General features: G+C 39.1%; 1 protein-coding gene across 1 annotated transcript in view; it reads left to right on the top strand.

The window, feature by feature from the left end:
* KCTD8 (potassium channel tetramerization domain containing 8) overlaps nucleotides 1–17660 on the top strand; it is a 103231-nt gene extending 85571 nt beyond the window's left edge. Inside the window, exon 2 of the mRNA XM_033060691.2 lies at nucleotides 16320–17660. Within this exon, the coding sequence (XP_032916582.1) occupies nucleotides 16320–16780 (461 nt within the window). The 3' untranslated portion in view covers nucleotides 16781–17660. The remainder of the gene's footprint in view (nucleotides 1–16319) is intronic.
* Nucleotides 17661–18922: the final 1262 nt, after the last annotated feature.

Raw genomic sequence — 18922 nt, forward strand, 5'->3', positions numbered from 1 at the left:
CACTATTTTGCTTTTTACAGAGGAAAAATGAGGTTGTTCTGTGGAAAGTTAATTCATTGTCTCTTATATATTGAGTAATATTTTCTTGTTAAATTTATACCATATAAATAATTTTTTGTTTTTTCCATGTGTTTTCATATTTTCTTTATCTTTGAAAGAATGTTTTGAATTATTCCATTAGGTTGATCTAGGAATTTGGATCTAAAAAAAGTGAGTTGTTATTATTGGCATGTGTTTATAAGGTTTAGGATGGAATGCCCCACACATGTAATTTTGTGTTACTTTATTATTCATGTACCAGACCTTAATGATAAGGTAGGTGAATGGCGCTGCTACAGTTGAAATATAAGTCTCAAATATGCTTTATGCTACATACACCAAAGAGAAGAGAAAGACTTCACTGATGACCAGCAGTTACTTAAGGAAGGCTTTCAGCAAACATTTCTGGTGTTTTCACAGAATTCTTGCAGATTGAGAACTTTGTTATCCCAGGGACCAGAAGGAAGGGCATAAACTACACAAATATGATCTTGAGTATATTCTGAATTCCTTTGCTCATAGTGCTTGGACCCTTAAGGTAATTCACTGTGGACTCTTGCCCAGTTCATACATTCACTGCTAGTTCTTGGTAACCAAAAGTAACTGTGCATTTCCCATTGTTTTGCACTTGCTTATTGCCTGTTATCATTCAGTATCAGCCACCAAGGTGGCTGATGTCTGAAATATTTAACATGAGGCTTTTTCTAAGGCCAAAACCAGAGCATGGTATTTTGACAACTTCCTACTATCATGTCTTACACACATTCTCTAAAATCACATTAATTTATTTTGCATGCCAGTGGGAAAGGAAAAAAAAGAAAATTGAAAGAGCTGGAAGGAAGAAATTAAGATTTCCTATTTTTTTTTAAAGCAACTGACAGTGTAATTGACAAAGAAAAGTTATGTGAGCTAATATTCTGTCCTAGTTTGGAGGACAGGTGTTTGCTAAGAAAGGCAGGAGCCTGAGCCCCTCTTTGAAATGGAGAATGTAAACCCCCTCCCTCCAAATTATTATAATTCTGGAATTAAGGGGTTCTCAGGCAAAGATATGGGAATTAGGAATAACACTTCTTTACTAGGAAAATTAAAAGAGAAAATACAGTACTACAGAGAACAAACCCCAAATGCTGGCAGAGTTAGAATACAATCTACCACCCCGTCAGGCAGGGTGTTGGTAGCAGTCCCATCAAATGGTGGTTGCAGTGCTCTTGCAGTGACAGATGTGATTCAGTTGAAGCAGTGCTCCTGTAGAAGGTGCAGTTTTCCTCCGAAGGTCCGGTGATGATGTGGAAAAGTCCGGTTTTCCTCTGAAAATCCAGTGGAAAAGGGGTTCCTTTGGTGTCCCAAAATCCCAGTTTTTTCCTTGGTAGGAAAGGCTTGGCTCTTCCCCCTGCTGGAGCGTCTCCCAGTGGGATGAAGTCATGTTATCAATCACAGAGTGGGACTCAGTGGGCCATTAGCAGAAGGTAACTCCTTGGAGGAAGGATGTGGGGTGCAAAGATAAAGAACAATGCCCCACCTGGTTTCAATGGATGGCCCATTAGCAGAATATCTCCCATGAAGATAAGGATCACTGCCCCCCCGGTCTCAACAGATGGTGATGGAATAGATATTTTTGATCACATCCTATATTGCAACCCAAGACATACTCAGAAAAACAGAAATAAAAATTATCAAGGGAAACTGCTAGTATAGTATCTGAAATTGAATGGGGAAACAAGGCACAAACATGATGGTTTATCCTGTCTTTTTTATTGTTGTTTCTTTCCTCTTGCTCATACTCTTAGAACAAAGTAACTAACGCCATTGACAATCCCCAAAGAGAAGAGTTTGTAGCAAGAAATAATAATAAATATATAAATATATGTTATTAATATATATATTAATATATTATTTTATATTATTATATTATATCAATATAATAATAATAAATACGTATTAATAAACATTCCTTCAAAGAAGTTATCAAAGCAAATATTCTTGAAATTTTGTGTTGGTTACTGTCCCTCAGCTTTAACTCATGGTGATGCTTCTAAGAGAAGCAGTGATTTTGGATGTGACTGAATCCCTGAATTCCACTGAAATATGTTTCTGATAGTAAGGTAGACCTAATTTGAGATGGCATTTTTTTTTGCATTCCATGTATCCTTATATTGAAAGTAAACCATGTTTGATGGGGACATTATGAAGTCGATATATTTAACGTGTGTGTGTGTGTCAGAAGGAGGTGAGTAATTGCTTCATGCATGTTTCAAATTGCTGTAAGCCATCACTGAGACGTGCAGTCCTTTCCCATCAATACACTTTCCCATCCCTCCCTCCAGTGCCTGTTGTTCTGGCACAAACATTTATATGGCCACATAGGGAGCCACATCTGACAGCTGAGAATTTAAAATGAATTTAGGAAAAAAGAAATGTGAGTGCCTCAAAGAAGAGTGTTGCTTATCTGAGTGGAAAGAGATTCAGCTTCACATTGCCTAGAAGTCTGATAAGGGCTTTGCCAAACACAGACCTGGTGGCTAAAAGACTATTTCACACTTGAACAGTTGCCCAACCAATATTAATATTTACAAAGCAGAATGCAGCAGCCGGTAATGTGGTTGGCTACAGACTGAAATGCCTGATTGACCAACAGATAAATATGTTCTTAGAAGAAAGGGGAAGGTGAGAAAGGGGAATGAAAATAGCAGGCAACCTCAGAGGTACCCCCAGGGACTGGGGGCCTGTATCAGGGATAAACAGGGATATAAAAGTCAGTATCCCTCCCCAGCTCAACAACGACTTTCTCTGAATGTGATCTGAGAATACAAAATAGAATAGGAAATAGAACTAAGAATCTAAATCCACAGGTTAAGCAGACATTTATAGTTTCTCCTGTGAATCACGGCAGGAAGATGCATTTGGGATGTGTAATGTGGAGTGATTGTCTTTCTTTTTGTTGCTTCTGCCCTTTTAGAGCTTTTGCAAGTATGCTGTTAGCTTTTAATCATTTTTTTTTAATTTTTGTGACTCAAGCCTGCATCTGAGGTGAAGAAAATGTTTAAGAAAGAACAGCTTTAAAACACTGAACATCCTTGACACTGAGATTCTCTGTTACTGTCCAGTACCGTAGGTGTTCAAAGAATAAGAAGGTACCTCTGTTTTTAGCTACAAGGGATAGAGTAGAAGCTGGAAAATGGATCTGTTACAGAGCTCTCTTCCATTGATCAGGCTTAATGAAGTGAACTTTCTGCCAGCATTAGCTGGGGGAAAGAAACACCAAAGTCTTAAGGGAATTTACAAGAGCAACGTGATCAAATGTCCTACCTTTGATCATTCCCCTAACTCCTTTTTGTGGTGTATTGAGAGTATCTCTAGGTAAATCTTACTCTCTTTCAAAGGCCAAATTTATAATTTGGTGGCATTTAGTATCAATTAACTATTTCTTTTAGGAAAATACTGCACGCAGTAGGTAACTTAAAAGCATTTCTCATGGTCAGAACGAAATATTTTAGCTCTTAACTGATAACCAGGCAAAAATAATGAGTCAAGAAAAGAGATGATCAGAGTTGAGCATGAACCGACTACAGTTTGTAAATGAAAGACAAGCACATCTGCCAGATTTTGCCAAGATGTTACTGAAATAAAGCAATTGGGCCTATTCACTGTAACAAGTGAAGTTATGAAAAAGCATGCTGTTTATAAATGCTGTACTCATTTGCCATTTATACCAATGCATTAATTTCTGAGATTCTCCTTCAAGGATCAAAATTACTTTAAGTACCTAGATTTTGGGCAAGGGAAAAATATTTTTATAGGTGGAGAGAGAAAAAGATCAACCATTCTACATGTAAAATATTTTAATATCAAATTAATTTCATTCTAATTTCACCAAATCACTCAGTCATACTGCTGCTAGTATAATATTTGTATATTATTGCTATTACTCTGCTGTCAGTGGCGAGTGATTCAGCACATGACCACCACTGAAGAATGTGATGATTTACCCAGAACATATCATGGAAAAAGTGAACCATCTGGTTGATTCTGGAAGTTTGTGTTGCTTGCTAGGAAATTGGCAGGTGACTTTACAATATTCCTTTAGCTGGGATAGACTTTTAAATTTTGCTTCTACGATTTTGCAGAAGATTATGGGATCTGTTTGCTAAACAGAGCTCTCTTCAGGGGTAATCAGGAGGTTTGACATCTTTGCAAAATATTGACCTAGTGATATAATCCAGAAATGGCTAAATTTGTCATGCATAATACTTGGTGGGTGGATATTGGCAGTATTGGTGGTTTCCTGACTTTGAATCTTTTGCTACAGATTCAACTTGTCTATTCTAAGCTCTCTTATTCCAAAGTTTTGATTTTTTTTCTTGTATGTGCATTATTGCCATAGCCATCTCTAATTTCACAAATATTGGACTGTTTGCAATTGGATATCAAAATCAGTGGTCTTTCCTGTTGTCTTTAGCTTACCTGCCTAGAAAAAAATTGCAGAATGACTTCAGAATTTTCAGATTAATGTATTTAATAAAGAACCTTGGTCTCTTCCCTGCTTTTACTGGAATGCAACAAATTGCCTATGTCAGAATTTCCCTGTCTGTCTCATATTTAAGTACTTTTGGTCTAACACAAAACCGAGCTGGAAAAGTAACAAATGAAAGAATGTGGGTTGGTTATTTGTTCAAAACAAGATTCAGGTGAAATATCTAATGAATTCAAGCTGGGCACAGATGATTTATTATTTATTATTCTCTCATTCTATATAACAAAATTAGTTCCACCTCTCTATATTAATTAGTCTTTTTATGTAATGAAAACTGTTAATATTTAAAATACAGCTTGACTGGAAAGGAGCAAAGAAATTTTCCTCATTGATTTATTTCACTCATGCTACTGCACCCTTTCTAGAAGTTAGTTTAACATCAGGTGGTAGTAAATGTGACAGTAAAATATTTTTATGTTTTTGTGTCTTTTTTTTTTCTTTTGAGACAAAGCACTTATCACTTACAGGCATGTGACCCTAATCTGAAAGATGAATTGGTTCATTCACTTCAAGTACCACATAACCATTCACACACCATCAAGCTTAACACTATTAAAGGGTAATTTCCCCTGTGGGAGCTATGCCCAATACAGATGCTGTCACTACTCAGTGTCTTTTCATCTTTCCATAGCAGGTAAGGAGATTTAAATAAGAGGCCTCGTCAAGAGTGCAATCACAGACATATTCTTCCTATTGAAATATCCATGAAATAGAAAATAAACACTCCTAAAAATCTCTGAAACATTACTTAGAAGACTTTGGCATACAGTTCACACTTCGAAATTTTGTGTTGAAATCGAAGCATAGGAGATGCCTAATGGGCTTGGCAGTAGAGGACAGGAAATGTTGTGGGATAATTTGCATGTCCTATTAAATTCTGAATGTAGTAAAACAGTTCCAAGTAATCAAGGATTATATTTTGCCTCCATCTCATATAATCATAATGATTTCTTTTTAATTTTCTCATAATTTCTTTAGTTCATCATTATGGATTCTATAGTCTATCAAACTTGATAATTAAGTCTGTGGTGAAGTTTTCTTTAGAACATAATATTCATATGCTTTTGCTCCAATATTTGGACTAAAGTTATATCTGCAGCAAGTTGCTTGCTTTCATCTAAAGATTAATTGTCTAGGGATGCCAATAAAAATATGCTTTCTGAGTAAAGTACAGAAAAGTTAAAGAAGTTTTTCTTTCCTTTAAGAAAAGACAGTATTTTTTTACCTTATTTTCTCCATCTAATTGTTTTTTTGATGAGGTCTTTTTTTCATTCTCACTAGAATGAAAAGGCTTTATTTTTTAATTAATTTTGTGTAACTTAAGGTCACACACTATATTGTCTTTGACTTAAATGGAATCAACAGTTTAAAAATTTTTTGCAGTTTTGGACTTACAGCTCAGAATCATCTTGTTAGTAAAGCCAAACCAATTTACATGCCTTGTAGGTATGGATTTGATGTTTTTCCAGAATATAGGGCATGTTTACAAAACTGTATGGATGAAGTATGAGTAGCATAAGTGCTATTCTTCATGTCAGGAAAACCCTGCTGAGATTCACAAGCCTCTCTGCAGCAGTCTTGTTTTCAGGTCAACATGCTTGGCTTTTCAAAATCACATAAAATTCAGGTTCTGCTCAAAGTACTGAAGTTGATAAGTCAACAGCACTGGCCTTTTACCCAAGAGCTCAGAATTTAGCGCAGCAATAAGTCAGAGACTCACAGATACTAATTCTCCCTTGTGCCTGAGGGAAGCTAGCTTACATCTTCCAAATGAATATTTTACCCTAAAGTAATTGAAAGTGAAAGGGACATTATTATCAGGTTTTTGGAACTGAAAATTTCTACTTTGCATTGACTATTGCCAAGACCCAGTTGGGTCAAAAAATATGTAAGTGTGAGCAATTGGCTGTCCATAGCAATGGATACTCATCTGTGCCACTCATCTCAGAGGAGGAAGAAAATAGGAAAGGCTGAATTTCAATCCTCCTTTCTCAAAAATACCTTGCTATTATATACTAAGCATTCTTTGGATCAAGCCTTGAATTCAAGAAGTGGTTTCAAATTTTGTGCCAGATGAAATACAGCTTGGAAACTAAATGTTTTTTGTTTTTTTTTTTTACTTGAAGCAATTTGATGACTCACAGATTCCACAAAATTTTGTTCCACAGAAATTTCTATGCTGAGCTCTTCAATTTTGCCCAGAAGTTCAAGCTGTCTAGAGCAGAGCTTGTAAAGAGCACTTAGATATTTCTCACACTATATATTCAGTTATTAGTACTGTTTGTTTGGTGTGTTCACAATGGATGAAATTCATTCATGGCCAAAGGGACAGCCAAGGACTACACACCACATAATTTAGGTGTAGTCCTGCATATTAGCCTTAAAATAGACTTTTAATGGGACATGGCCTTCCTTCTCACCTCCTCTCCCCATCTCTCAGATCTATGTCAGATGTAAATTGTGATAAATTAGTAGTGAAGTTTTCTTGGCAAACTGTATGGAGTTAAACCCACACGAACTCTTACTCCTAGGTCCAGGGAATGGATTTAGCTTTGATTTTTGATAAATAGGACAGAGTGCAATAGTCAGGAAACACCTTGTAAATTTGCCAGCCATAAAGGTGCACTTTTAACCTGCAGGTCTAATGGTAAAAGTTGAGCTAGTCCTATGCAGGTCTTGAAGTGAATTCAAGTGTTGAGCTGAGCTCTAAGGAACAGGATTTTCTTCTAAAACTGGAAATACTATTAATATGCCACTGAAAATGTCAGGGGTTTAGACCTATCCTTTGAGCCCTCTTAAAAATAATTTTTTTTTAATAAATAAAGTGAAATTAGACCTAAAGGGTAATAATTTACCATTGAAGTGTGATATTAAGTGCTCAAACTGACAGTAATGAAAGTGTTCCCACAGTAGCCATAATCTGTCATCAAGTTTCACGGGTGACTTCTGTCTAAGCTTTCAGTTTAGTGTAATACTCCAGTCTTGGTGAAAGGTAATAAAAAACCTAGATATATTAGATGAGTAAGTCATCAATGTGAGATTAGACGAGTACTTTGTTCAGTGATTGTATACTATAGGTATTTTTTCTTAGATTCTAAAGATTAAATCATAAAACACAATAGGTTTCATCTTACATTCACTCTATCTATAAGGTAGTTTTGAGAGTGTGGGTGGAGGAGAAATTCATTCGGGAGTTTAACATATCTGTGTTCCAGATTAAAGGTCCTGTGTAACCTCTAAAAATAAGAACTTTTCACTATGTGAAACAATGAAAAAAATGGCATTTTAAGCAAAGTCATGTGCAACTCACATACTGCAAATATTATGAATCAGACTCCAAAAAATATTGTTAAATTAGATATAATTTCTTCTGCAGATACAAATAAAAATAACTTTGTTCTCATTGTTATTATGCTCCTGAATCATCCAATATAATGTCAGTTTAAAACCTTGTTGCCCTCCTAATTTCATTTTTTATTAAATCTACTAGAAACATGAAATTTATTTACTGTTTCAGTATTTTACATCGTAATTTTGATTACAATTTTACTGCAATTTTTTGAAGATGTTCTTGAAATAAAAAATGTTCATAGAGACGTTTGTTGAAGTTCTCAATAAATATAAAGTATTTACAAAATGTTTCTTCCTTATGCAGGAGTTAGTTTTGTTTATAACTATATTATTTCAAACTAACTGATTTAATTGGATTACTTCATTAATTCAATAGACTGTATCAAGTAGAGCTGAGTCTGGGTTTTAAGTACATTTGAAGAAACAGGAAAGCATGAAGATAAAATACCCTCAAGAACTTTGTTTTCACTAAAATTACATCACGGAAAGAATGAAGATCTTGGGTTTGTTGGTTTGAGTGTTTTTAATTGGTTTAGGTTTTTTACTTGAATCAACGAACTGGCTTTTTTTTACAGTGCTAGCAAGGGAATTTATAAAACTCAGTTCACTTCTTTTATGCATATTTTCTGAAACAACAGTAAAAGATAGCATGTTTTCAGCAGATTTCATCCTCTTGGTTGAGGTGGTGCATATTGAACACATACAAAATGTTGGTTATGGTTTTTTCCCAAATGACCCTTTTTATGTCACCTTCAAATCTTATCTACATGTCTTGCATCCAGCTATAACCATTGTACTCCAGAGCTAAGATTTTCCATTATTCATTTCAACACAGTAGTTACTAAAATAGCTAACTGCAGCAGTCTATGCATATGTTCGCAACTGTTTATATTTTACATAAAAATAAACTGAATTACAAACAAAAAAAAATTATCTTTGAGATACTGTAGGAATAAAGTAGCTGAATGAGGAAATTGATTCAGGCATCTGACACTGTGCATGCAGGAAACCAGGTATTTGACCAAAAAGGTGAATCATGAAGAATTAATTGGGTTGAAAGGGACCTTTAAAGACTGTCTAGTGCAGTCCCACCCTGCAATGAAGACTGGACATCTTCAACTACAGTAATTTCATGACCATAAGGCGCACCGGACTATAAGGCACACCTCCCCGGGAGTCGGCAAAATTCACAACTTTGTAGATCAGATAAGGCGCACTGGACTATAGGGCACACTTTTTTTTTGCAGTGAGGCTCCGCCCCCAGCTCCCCCCGCGCGGTTGCTGGCCGAGGCCCCGCCGCAACCCGGCAGCCATTGGCCCCGGGCCCGCCTGTACCCAGCAGGGGCGGTGTCGCGGGCCCCCAGGCCCGCCTATACCTGGCGGGGCTGGGGCATGCCTGCCACCCCTTCGTGCCGCCTCTTCGGGGCCGGTCTGTGCCCACCACCCTTCCGTGCCCCCTCCCCAGGGCCGGGCTATGCCCACCGCCCCTCCATGTCCCCTCCACAGTGCCGGGGCAAGTGTGCCGGGGCTCCTCCTCGCCTCCAGGGGCCGGGCTTTGCCTGCCAGGGCTCCTCTCCACCTGCACGGGGCTGGGCTATACCTGCCGGGACACAGCCCCGCCTCCACCTGGCAGCCATGGTCCTGCCAGCTCCCCCCGCGGTTCGCAGCTCGCACTTCCAGGTTTGCAAATTTCCGAACTTTGTAGATCATATAAGGCGCACCGGACTATAAGACGCGCTTCCGGGTTCGGGGGGAAATTTTAGTCAAAAGGGTGCACCTTAGAGTTGTGAAATTACTGTACACTGAATTGCTCAGAGTCCTATCCAGCCTGACCTTAAATATTTCCAGGGATGGGGCATCACATCTCTCTGGGTAACCTGTTCCAGTGCCTCATCACCCACATTGCAAAATTTTTCTTTGTTTTATCTAGTCTAAATTTACCCTCTTTTAGTTTAAAATCATTATTCCTTGTCAAAACACAACAGGCCATGCTAAAAAAGACTCTCCTCATATATCTTGTAGTCCCTTTAGGACTGGAAGGCTGCAAAAGGTCTCCCCAGAACCTTCAGTTCTGTAGACTGAACAACCCTAACTCTCTCAGCCTGGCTTCCTAGGAGAGATGCTTCATCCTTCTCATCATCCCTGGACTTGCTCCAGCAGGTCCGTGCTCTTCCAGTGCTGGGGGCCCCAGAGCTGGACACAGCACTGCAGGTGGGGGTCTCACCAGAGCAGAGGGGCACAATTCCCCCCTGGCCCTGCTGCCCGTGCTGCTTTGGATGCTGCCCAGGATACAGCTGACTTTCTGAGCTGCTTAAGATCCAATGAGAGATGCCTCTGCCTGAATTAAGATGCACTTAATACAGATTTTATTTACAGTAAATTCACGAATACAAGCCACACTGAGTATAAGCCGCATCTCTGGGTGTTGGCAAATATTTCGTTCTTTGTCCATAAATAAGCCGCACCTGAATATAAGCCGCTCTGTCATTCGCAACGAGGACCCACGTGCAACAAAGTTGCCACATAGTAACAGAACCACGGCAGGGCGGGGTTTACTGGCTCAGCTAAGGCTGTGCAGGCTCGGCCTGCTAGGGGCTGCCGACGGGGCCAGGTAGCCCAGCCCGGCGCTGCCACTTGGCGGGGCCACTGGGGGCCAGCCGCCGCTGCCACTAGGCTCGGTCACCATGGCCCGGCGCTGCCCTGTGGTGGCAGGAAGGGACGGAGCCCCCCGCCGCCTCCCAGAGCCGTAGCAATGGCGGCGCGGGGCCCCCCCGTCTCTCCCCTGGGCTGTGGTGAAGGAGGGAAGGAAAGAGCTCTCCTGCCTCTCTCCCCGCCCCCCGTGCTGCCTGCAGGGAACCAGACTCCACTCGCGGTGCAACAGAGTAGCAATTTGTAACAATCGCAAAATGCCGACTTTGCAGCAGCGCGGCTCAGCACTCTGGCTGGCACTTCTGAGGTCGTAAATGTCAGAAAATTATTCACATATTGACCACTCCTGAATATTGGCCGCATTTCGGTTTAGGAGCAAAATCTTAGTCAAATTGGTGCGGCTTGTATTCGTGAAATTACTGTAATAGTAAATGTGATGTAGAGAGATAGAAATAAATAGAAAAGTGGGGAGAGGAGAGTAGGGAATGGGAGAGAGAGAGAGAAGGCAGAGGACAGAGACCAAGCAGAATATATTCACCACCTGTAGATCCAGCATCATCCTGTTGGGCCTTCTTCACTCTGGACTTCTTGGTGGTGAGGGTCTCAAGGTGATTAAAAACTTTTTACTGTCTACACAGTTCTTTTATTCTGTTGGTTAAATGATTTCTCCCCTTCTAATGGTAATTAGTCCCATGCTCAGTCTTTCTCTTCTTTTGGGTTGGTGGGCCATGAGTTGGCAGTCACAATCTCCCCCTGCTAGAACGTTTACCTTGTCAGAGCTGACTTCAACGTAATTGCTGGATTGGCTTGTCCTCTGGCCTTCAAATTTTGCATTCTCTTTATCCATTGTTAGTGATACATCCTTCATCCCAAGCCCTGTTAGCCTGCCCCTCAGTCTGAGGTAACACCTGGACAAGAGTATCACCTTTATCTTATCTCAAGTTCCCACTGTGGTAGCTTATTTTACAGTCCAAGCTCCAGCAATCCATGGAGGTGTATTTGATGTGGGGGTTCAGTGATTGTTGGTGCTCACACATATCACCTGTCCCATAATTTGGGGTGATCTTTGTTTCACCAGTGATATGCATATGAGAAGTTGCTTCTTTACGCTGTTTGTCACAATGGGAATTCTTTTCCTGATTCATTACCCAGGATGTGCTAACCAGATCTTCCTCTACAAGACCTGGAATCAGCACCATCCTGTCACTTCATCCTGTCCTTACGTCATGGCAAAGTCCTTCTGTGGTAACAGTGCTTGAATGTGATTTCTTTTGTTTTAACACTGTTGAGCAAATATTTAAGAAAAAAAGTGTATGCAAAAATTGAAATACAGATAAGCAGAATATCATTATGTTATGCTTTTAATGTTTCCAGTGTGGTATTTTTCTCTCATGCCGGAGCTAGAGCTAAAAAAAAATTTTTATAGCTATTCAGACATCACTTTAGAAATATTGGCAGCAATTTATGTAAATACATGGATACAATTTTCAACCAGTAGTTTTTGGGTCACTGGATGATTTGCTGGGGTTTGGCCTCTTCTTTTGCTGACTGGACTCTGTTGCTCAGTTGTCCTTTGACCAGGAAGTCAGAGAAAATTTCTTGTGGTTTCTGTTTCAGTAGTCACAACTGATAGAAGCAGGTTTTCTCTTCAGAGAATTAAGTTTATAAGTTTCTAGATAATTTTCCATGCATATTTTCTAGCGATTGAAAGGGATTCTTTTATTAGTTCTCTCAGGAAATGCTGGCTAAAATCTGTGCAGAGAGGAATAAAGAAGGAATAATATTCCACAGATGAGGAATAAATACAGTCAAAGTAAATGTAATATGCCTTCCTGATCAGAGAAATGTCTGTGGATATTCTTTTAAGTCTATTAGACTTGGGAGTCTAGTAGCCACCAGCGCTGGTTTTGGCTGAGGTAGAGTTAATTTTCCTCTCAGTGGCTTGAACTGTGTTTTGGGTTTGTGCCGAACACAGAGATGGTTTTGTTATTGCTGGGCAGGGCTACACAGAGCCAAGGCCTTTTCTGCTTTTCACACTGCTGAGGGGACTGGGGGTGCGTGGGAGGCGACACAGCCAGGACAGGTGACCCAAACTGACCAAAGGGATATTCCAGACCATGTGGTATCATGCTCAGTGTATCAACTGGGGGGAACTAGGAGGAGGAAGCAGGGTGGACATTGGAAACAATGGCGTTTGTCTTCCTGAGTCACTGTTACATGCGATGGAGTCCTACTTCCCAGGAGGTGACTGTACCCCTGCCTGCCCATGGGAAGCAGGGAATGAATTCCTTGTTTCACTTTGCTCGTGTGCAGAGCTTTTGCTTTTCCTATTGAACTGTCAGGAATTCTCCTGCTTTTACCTTCCTGATGCTCTCCCAGACCCTGCTCGTGGGGTAGTGAGCAAGTGGCTGTGTGGTACTTGGCTGCCGGCTGGGATTAAACAATGACACCACCATAGCTGAGGGGATGAGTTAGCCCAGGTAAAGGTCTAGCTCACTTTCTAACTTTCTATGAGAGATGCAACCATATAAGAGCATTAAGGGAAAAACAAGTGGGAAGTGTGATGCCTACTGGAACTGCCTGGAGGAGAAGGGCTGCCTGGGAGCAGTTAGGAGAACTGGGCAATGGAGAGAGCAGCTGGACATACCTTTGCAGAGGAGAATGAGTTGGAGAAAACCGAGGTGCAGTGACTCACTTCAGCCTCTCCAAGTTGGGGAACTAGCAGCTGGTGGAGGTCCTGGAACAGGCACCACCAGGAGAGACAGGTTCTCAGTCAGTGATTTTTGTTAGTGTTATATGTAGACTTGGCAGTGTCAGGTTAGAAGTTAGACTTGATGATCTTAAAGGCTTTTTCCAACCTAAGTGATCCTATGATTCTATGTGCACAGTGGATAAAATATACTTTCTCTGAGTTTTTAGGAACTATTTGGCATTCCTGGAAAATAAGTAGTTTCAGGTAGACTAAACTACTTGAATGTCTTTGGTGTTATTCTGGAATGGCTGAGGAGGTACAGTGAAAAGTGTGGCAGCACAAAGGGCAATAAGGAAATGCTTTTTGAATTAGAAATGTAGCTAAATGTATCTGATAATCCCTGATGTTGAAAATTAAACAAATGTTTTCTAGATCCTTTTTATATATATTTTAAAATTCTACTGGGTTTCAGCAGGCAGGAAATACTGTGAGGAAAACCTCCCCTCTAGCAGAACTGTTGCTTCTGTTAATAACACACTACTGAGAAAGCAGTGCATAGACATATAAAGAATTCTTTGTGAGGGAGGATTTGTTAATTTTTAAAAGGAGAGGTGTGGGAGAAACTTGTGTTTTGATTAAAGTCATTGTGGATTTAGGTGATTCAGAGGAGCATACAGATCTCTGTGCTGTAAGATACTGAACCTCAGGGCTGTGATCCAAAAATATATTTAAATACCTGCCTATTGTCATGCTCCTGAATAATCTTATAGCAGGAAATGGATCTTTTTATATTCTTGAAGGTGTATTTCAGTGTGCTTTTCTGAAACAGGACCTTAGTATATGGCAGGTTTGAGCCTATGAGAAAGCAAGGAGTACCAATATAGAACTAAATACAAAGCAACCAACAAGAAATAACATCTTGATATATGAAGTTGCAGCAAAAGAAATTGGCAGAAAAGGGACTTGAAGACTACTGACTACTACAAGCAAAAAGCTTTAGTTCCTTAGTCATAGAGTGTGTTGTTATATTTGAACAAGCCTAGATTGTAAACTAGATTAGATATTGATGTTTATCATGTTACTGAAAATCAGAGTAACAATACTGAAATCACTGTCTGATTAACTACTCAGTTTTATAATTGCATGCTGCAAAGCCAGAGTAGTTCCATAATGCCAGCTGACTCTCAATTTAGCATATTCATATAATCATTTGAGGTGTGAAATGAAATGCTAGATACAACAATAGAAGGAAGGCATGTAAATCTATTTAAGAAGGTGATCATACTTCTGAAAAAGAAAGGGGAGGGAAATCACTGCAGCCACTGCACATGCAGCCATGTGTTAAATATTTGGGTTGAATATAATGAAGCAGAAAATTGCTTGGTTTTCACTCTACATAATGTAAGTACAAGCCCTGTAGGATTGTTGTCTCTGGCTCTTGATTATTCATGGGTTTCTCTAGAAGGACTACAGAAATGGGACGCAGCATCCTGGGATGCTGGCTAAAACAAAAGAAAAACAGGTCTTTGAATGCTGCTATTGTTAGACTAATCTTTATTTTTCTTTGTGTATTGCTTTGTTTTGTTTTTCCCTGTCTCATATAAAATAGTCCAATCTTCTTAGGTTCCTTTGAGTCACAGAACTGCACGTTCAAAAAGACCACTGGGGTGCTCATATTGCTTCTGCATTCTTTGTAATTGTAATTACATTTCTAATTTGTAATTCTGAGCAGCAAAAGGTTAAGTGAATCAAAAATCTTGCAGCTCTGTCACAGTGACCCAAGGTAGAACTGTCATGCTCTGAATTTTGGTGCTGGCAAAGGCAGCAACTGATGCTGGTGGTGTCTGGATAAACTGTAGGGATAATCTGGCTTTCATAAGATACTTAGATACCCAACCTGTTTGGATCCTTCCAGGATTTGTAGCAAACACATAACTGCCACTGAATTCCCACTCCACATTTTCATTTAGATCCTTAAACATCTTTGAACTTTTCCCCTTTGGTCCAGTACAAAGATTCCTTAAACTCCATAGATATTTCTATCATCTTTAGATAGTGTCCTAAATTAAGATTGTGACGTTTATATGATGTCAGCATAGTATAATTTCACTTCACAGCTGGAGTTTTGAAATAAGTCTTCAAAACCAAAAATGCTTGTACAGATTTAGTGGCTACCACTTAACTTTCACATTCATATTCTGCTTAAGACTTCAAGCAAAAATGATATATGGAGGGAATAAGAGCCTAGATCTGATTTTCAGGCATATGAATTGCTGAGCAGTGCCTGCCAAGAGGTTGGTGGGCTGCTCCCCCTGCCATGGCAGAGTGCCTCTTGTACCCACAACTTGATAACCTCCTTTTCCCTGCCAGCCTGTGCAGTAGGAGGTGTGCAGCTGAATTCTGAGCTCACACCAAGTCTGGGTAACTGACAGTAAGAAGTGCAGTGAAATCATCATAGGATGAAAAAACCCCAAAACCCTAAAGACTGTCAGCAGTGAGCGATCTCTCTGTTATCCTAGGTTTAAAACTCCTTTTTCTGTCCAGGGCTTCTGCAGATTTGACATCTGCAGAGCACTGTACCAGTAGACTGTTCAGGGAATGTGAAAAAGAGCTTCCAAAATAACGTAAAATCTAAGTCCTTGGAATATTTTTATTCAAGTGAAGAGCTTGCAAATTGTACAGTAGTATTTCCCTTACATAATAAAATCTAATTTATCATAATAAACTTCTAGCAGTGTAATAGCAAACTAGTTCATTTAAACTTGTGTGCAAGGATTTCCAGTGCAGCTAATCTGTGAGCATCATGCATGCTTCATTACCTGGATTCTGAGGCAGGCAATGGAGTTATTCTTGCTGTAAACATTTTTAGGAGTGAGAATTTTGAGGACCAGACCTTCAATTTGTGTACCAGTTGGGTGTAGTTTTGTTGCCTGCAAGGAAACAGCACCAACTTTTGCCAGCTGGGACTCTGAATTGTGTTTTTCTAAATAGTATCTGATCAGTTTTCTGTGTAAACCAGTGCTTGCTTAATACTTTTTCTCTCCTGCTTTATATTAGGGCCCCCCCAGCGAACTGTTTCCCCCAAACAAGACCACGAAGAAAGGAAGCATGACAAAGTTTTGGACAAGGGCAGTGAAAGTGGGACTTCCTGTAACGAGTTGTCCACCTCCAGCTGTGACAGCCACTCAGAGGCAAGTACACCTCAAGAGAATGCCACCAGCACTCAGCCATCCACAGCCCACCAGCCAAATACTCTGACGTTGGATCGTCCCTCTAAGAAGGCTCCAGTGCAGTGGATGCCACCCCCAGACAAACGCAGGAACAGTGAACTCTTTCAAACTCTCATTAGCAAGTCCAGAGAAACAAATCTTTCTAAGAAGAAGGTGTGTGAGAAGCTGAGTGTTGAGGAGGAAATGAGAAAATGTATTCAAGATTTTAAAAAAATCCACATTCCAGATTACTTTCCAGAGCGCAAACGTCCCTGGCAGTCTGAACTCTTACAGAAATATGGGTTATAGTAGTCAGCTCTTTCCTGACATGTCTCTGAGGCATTTGCTGTTTGTTACATTGCCTCTAACTTACTGATGTCCTCCTCCTGGCCAACTCTGCCACCAGAGCTATTCCTGCTGCTTATTTTTTTCTGTGAACAGTGGATGTTGGATAGTACATGTTTTTCTTTAAAAAAAAAAAAATATATATATATATATATAAAGATAGAAACTTAAAAAGTGCAAAAGGTGTCTCATCTAAACCACTTCATAATAGAAAAGGAAAAAAATGCATGGTCAAGAAAGATGGTTTTCGAACCACAGTCAGTTGAGCTTCATTATTGTTTTGGAACTTAACAAATAATAATCTCAATCATCAGTTAACACCTCATTTTATGTCACCAATTAAAAATTACTCAGACTTGTTAAGGATGAAGAGATACAGGGTTTAAAATTCAATTGAACTGGTTTTGGAACTAATTCCCAACATTCTCTCAATGTTAATGCAATAAAGCAAATACCTACTTTGCATGAGCACAATATTACAAATAAATCACACAAGAACAAGAGGTTGTCTGTTGCTTGGAGAATTACTTGTTTGATACCAAGACTATAAACATAAAATGTCTAAGGGATTGAATTTACTTTGTTCTGGATCTGTGATTTTTTTGTGTGTACAGTGTTCTGTATGTAAGGATGGTGTAAATATGCCTTTATATTGTTTTATTATTGCACCAACGATGTTCATCTATTAGTGCTTGTCAGGATTATTTCTGTGAAATGCAAATTTATGGCAGATTGTGAAAACTGGTTTGATGGTCTGAAAGTTTTTGTTATGTTAGTCGCTAAAAATGAAGAAAAATAAAAGAGACTTTAATGTATTTATTAAAAGAACCATCTGGTAAATTTTCTTGGCTGTTGTTATCGCTTCTTCTTTTTAAATAGAATCAAGCAAGTTTTTACTTTTTGTTCAATATTTTCATAACTACTCTGCTGGAAATAAAAAACAAAACAAAAACATATTTCAAGAGTGGGAAAAAAATATTTAGGGTAGTGTTGTTTAATTGGAACTGCCATACAGACCCTACGAGAAAGACAGTTATGCTAAGAAGCGGCAGAGGATGAACTAAAAACTTGAGTGGTTTTACTAGTAGAGCGGAAAGCAGTTCCAATTTGACAAGTTCACAAAAATCAGCTTAGAAGATTTAAAATACCACAGCAGAGTATGCTACATTTACAAATGAAAAGTTTCTGTGAATAGACAGCTCTGTATGGCAAACCTGTTATCTCAGCCCAGATACGGGAAAATAAATTCCTTTCTCATTACAGGAACACCAAGAAGACGACTGTGGTTCAGACAGCCACAGCTGAGATGGGTGGGAACTGCTGAAGTTCACAAAAGAGCTGCTGAGTTCTTACAGATTTCAAATTATTACTGTGAGCCCACAAATATACACATACACATTTAGAAGGGTTAATCTCGATACGTGTTCTATAGAACTAACTGCACAGTTGTGTCAGAAGAGATGTTTTACATATTATGGTAATTTTAAATGGTTTAGCTAAAGAGGACTTCCTGTATTATAATTTCCAGGGTTATTCCTGATAACTGTATTACTTTTTAATCCTCTAAATGGCCACTTTAAAGAAAACTAATAGTTTTTTTTAAGCAACTTCATTCACCAATTGTTTTCTTAACCTATCTAGAACTAGTTGTTCTCCTAATCAGTTAATTAGTTGGCTTCAACATATTTTGACAACATTTTAATAACTTGAAGGGCTGTACCTAGGATAAGTCTAGTCTGAACTAATGCAGACAAGTGTGAGATAACTTGGCATCTCAGGTTAGCCTTTATGTTCCTTGCTTGTCTTTTCCTGGTCCAAAAGACCCATTCCTTCTTTTGAATGTTTAATGCTTCTTAGACAGGTTTAGCATTTACTTTCTATCTTTTCTAATCTTTGGCTTCCTAGTCTCCCTACCTCTTCAGTCTTTAGCAACTGTTCAACCATGATTTATCCTCCAGTGGATAAAATTCTGGTTTTACTTAGTTCAAAGTCAGCGTAATACTGAAAGCTTTGTTTCCATCTGCAATTATGTATCTTAGATGCAGATAGCATCTTGAGCATTCCTAGTAAACCTTGCTGTTGAATTTGGAGGTTTGTTTTGCCTTC

The sequence above is a fragment of the Catharus ustulatus genome, chromosome 5 (assembly GCF_009819885.2).
Source record: "Catharus ustulatus isolate bCatUst1 chromosome 5, bCatUst1.pri.v2, whole genome shotgun sequence".
Taxonomy (NCBI): Eukaryota; Metazoa; Chordata; class Aves; order Passeriformes; family Turdidae; genus Catharus; species Catharus ustulatus.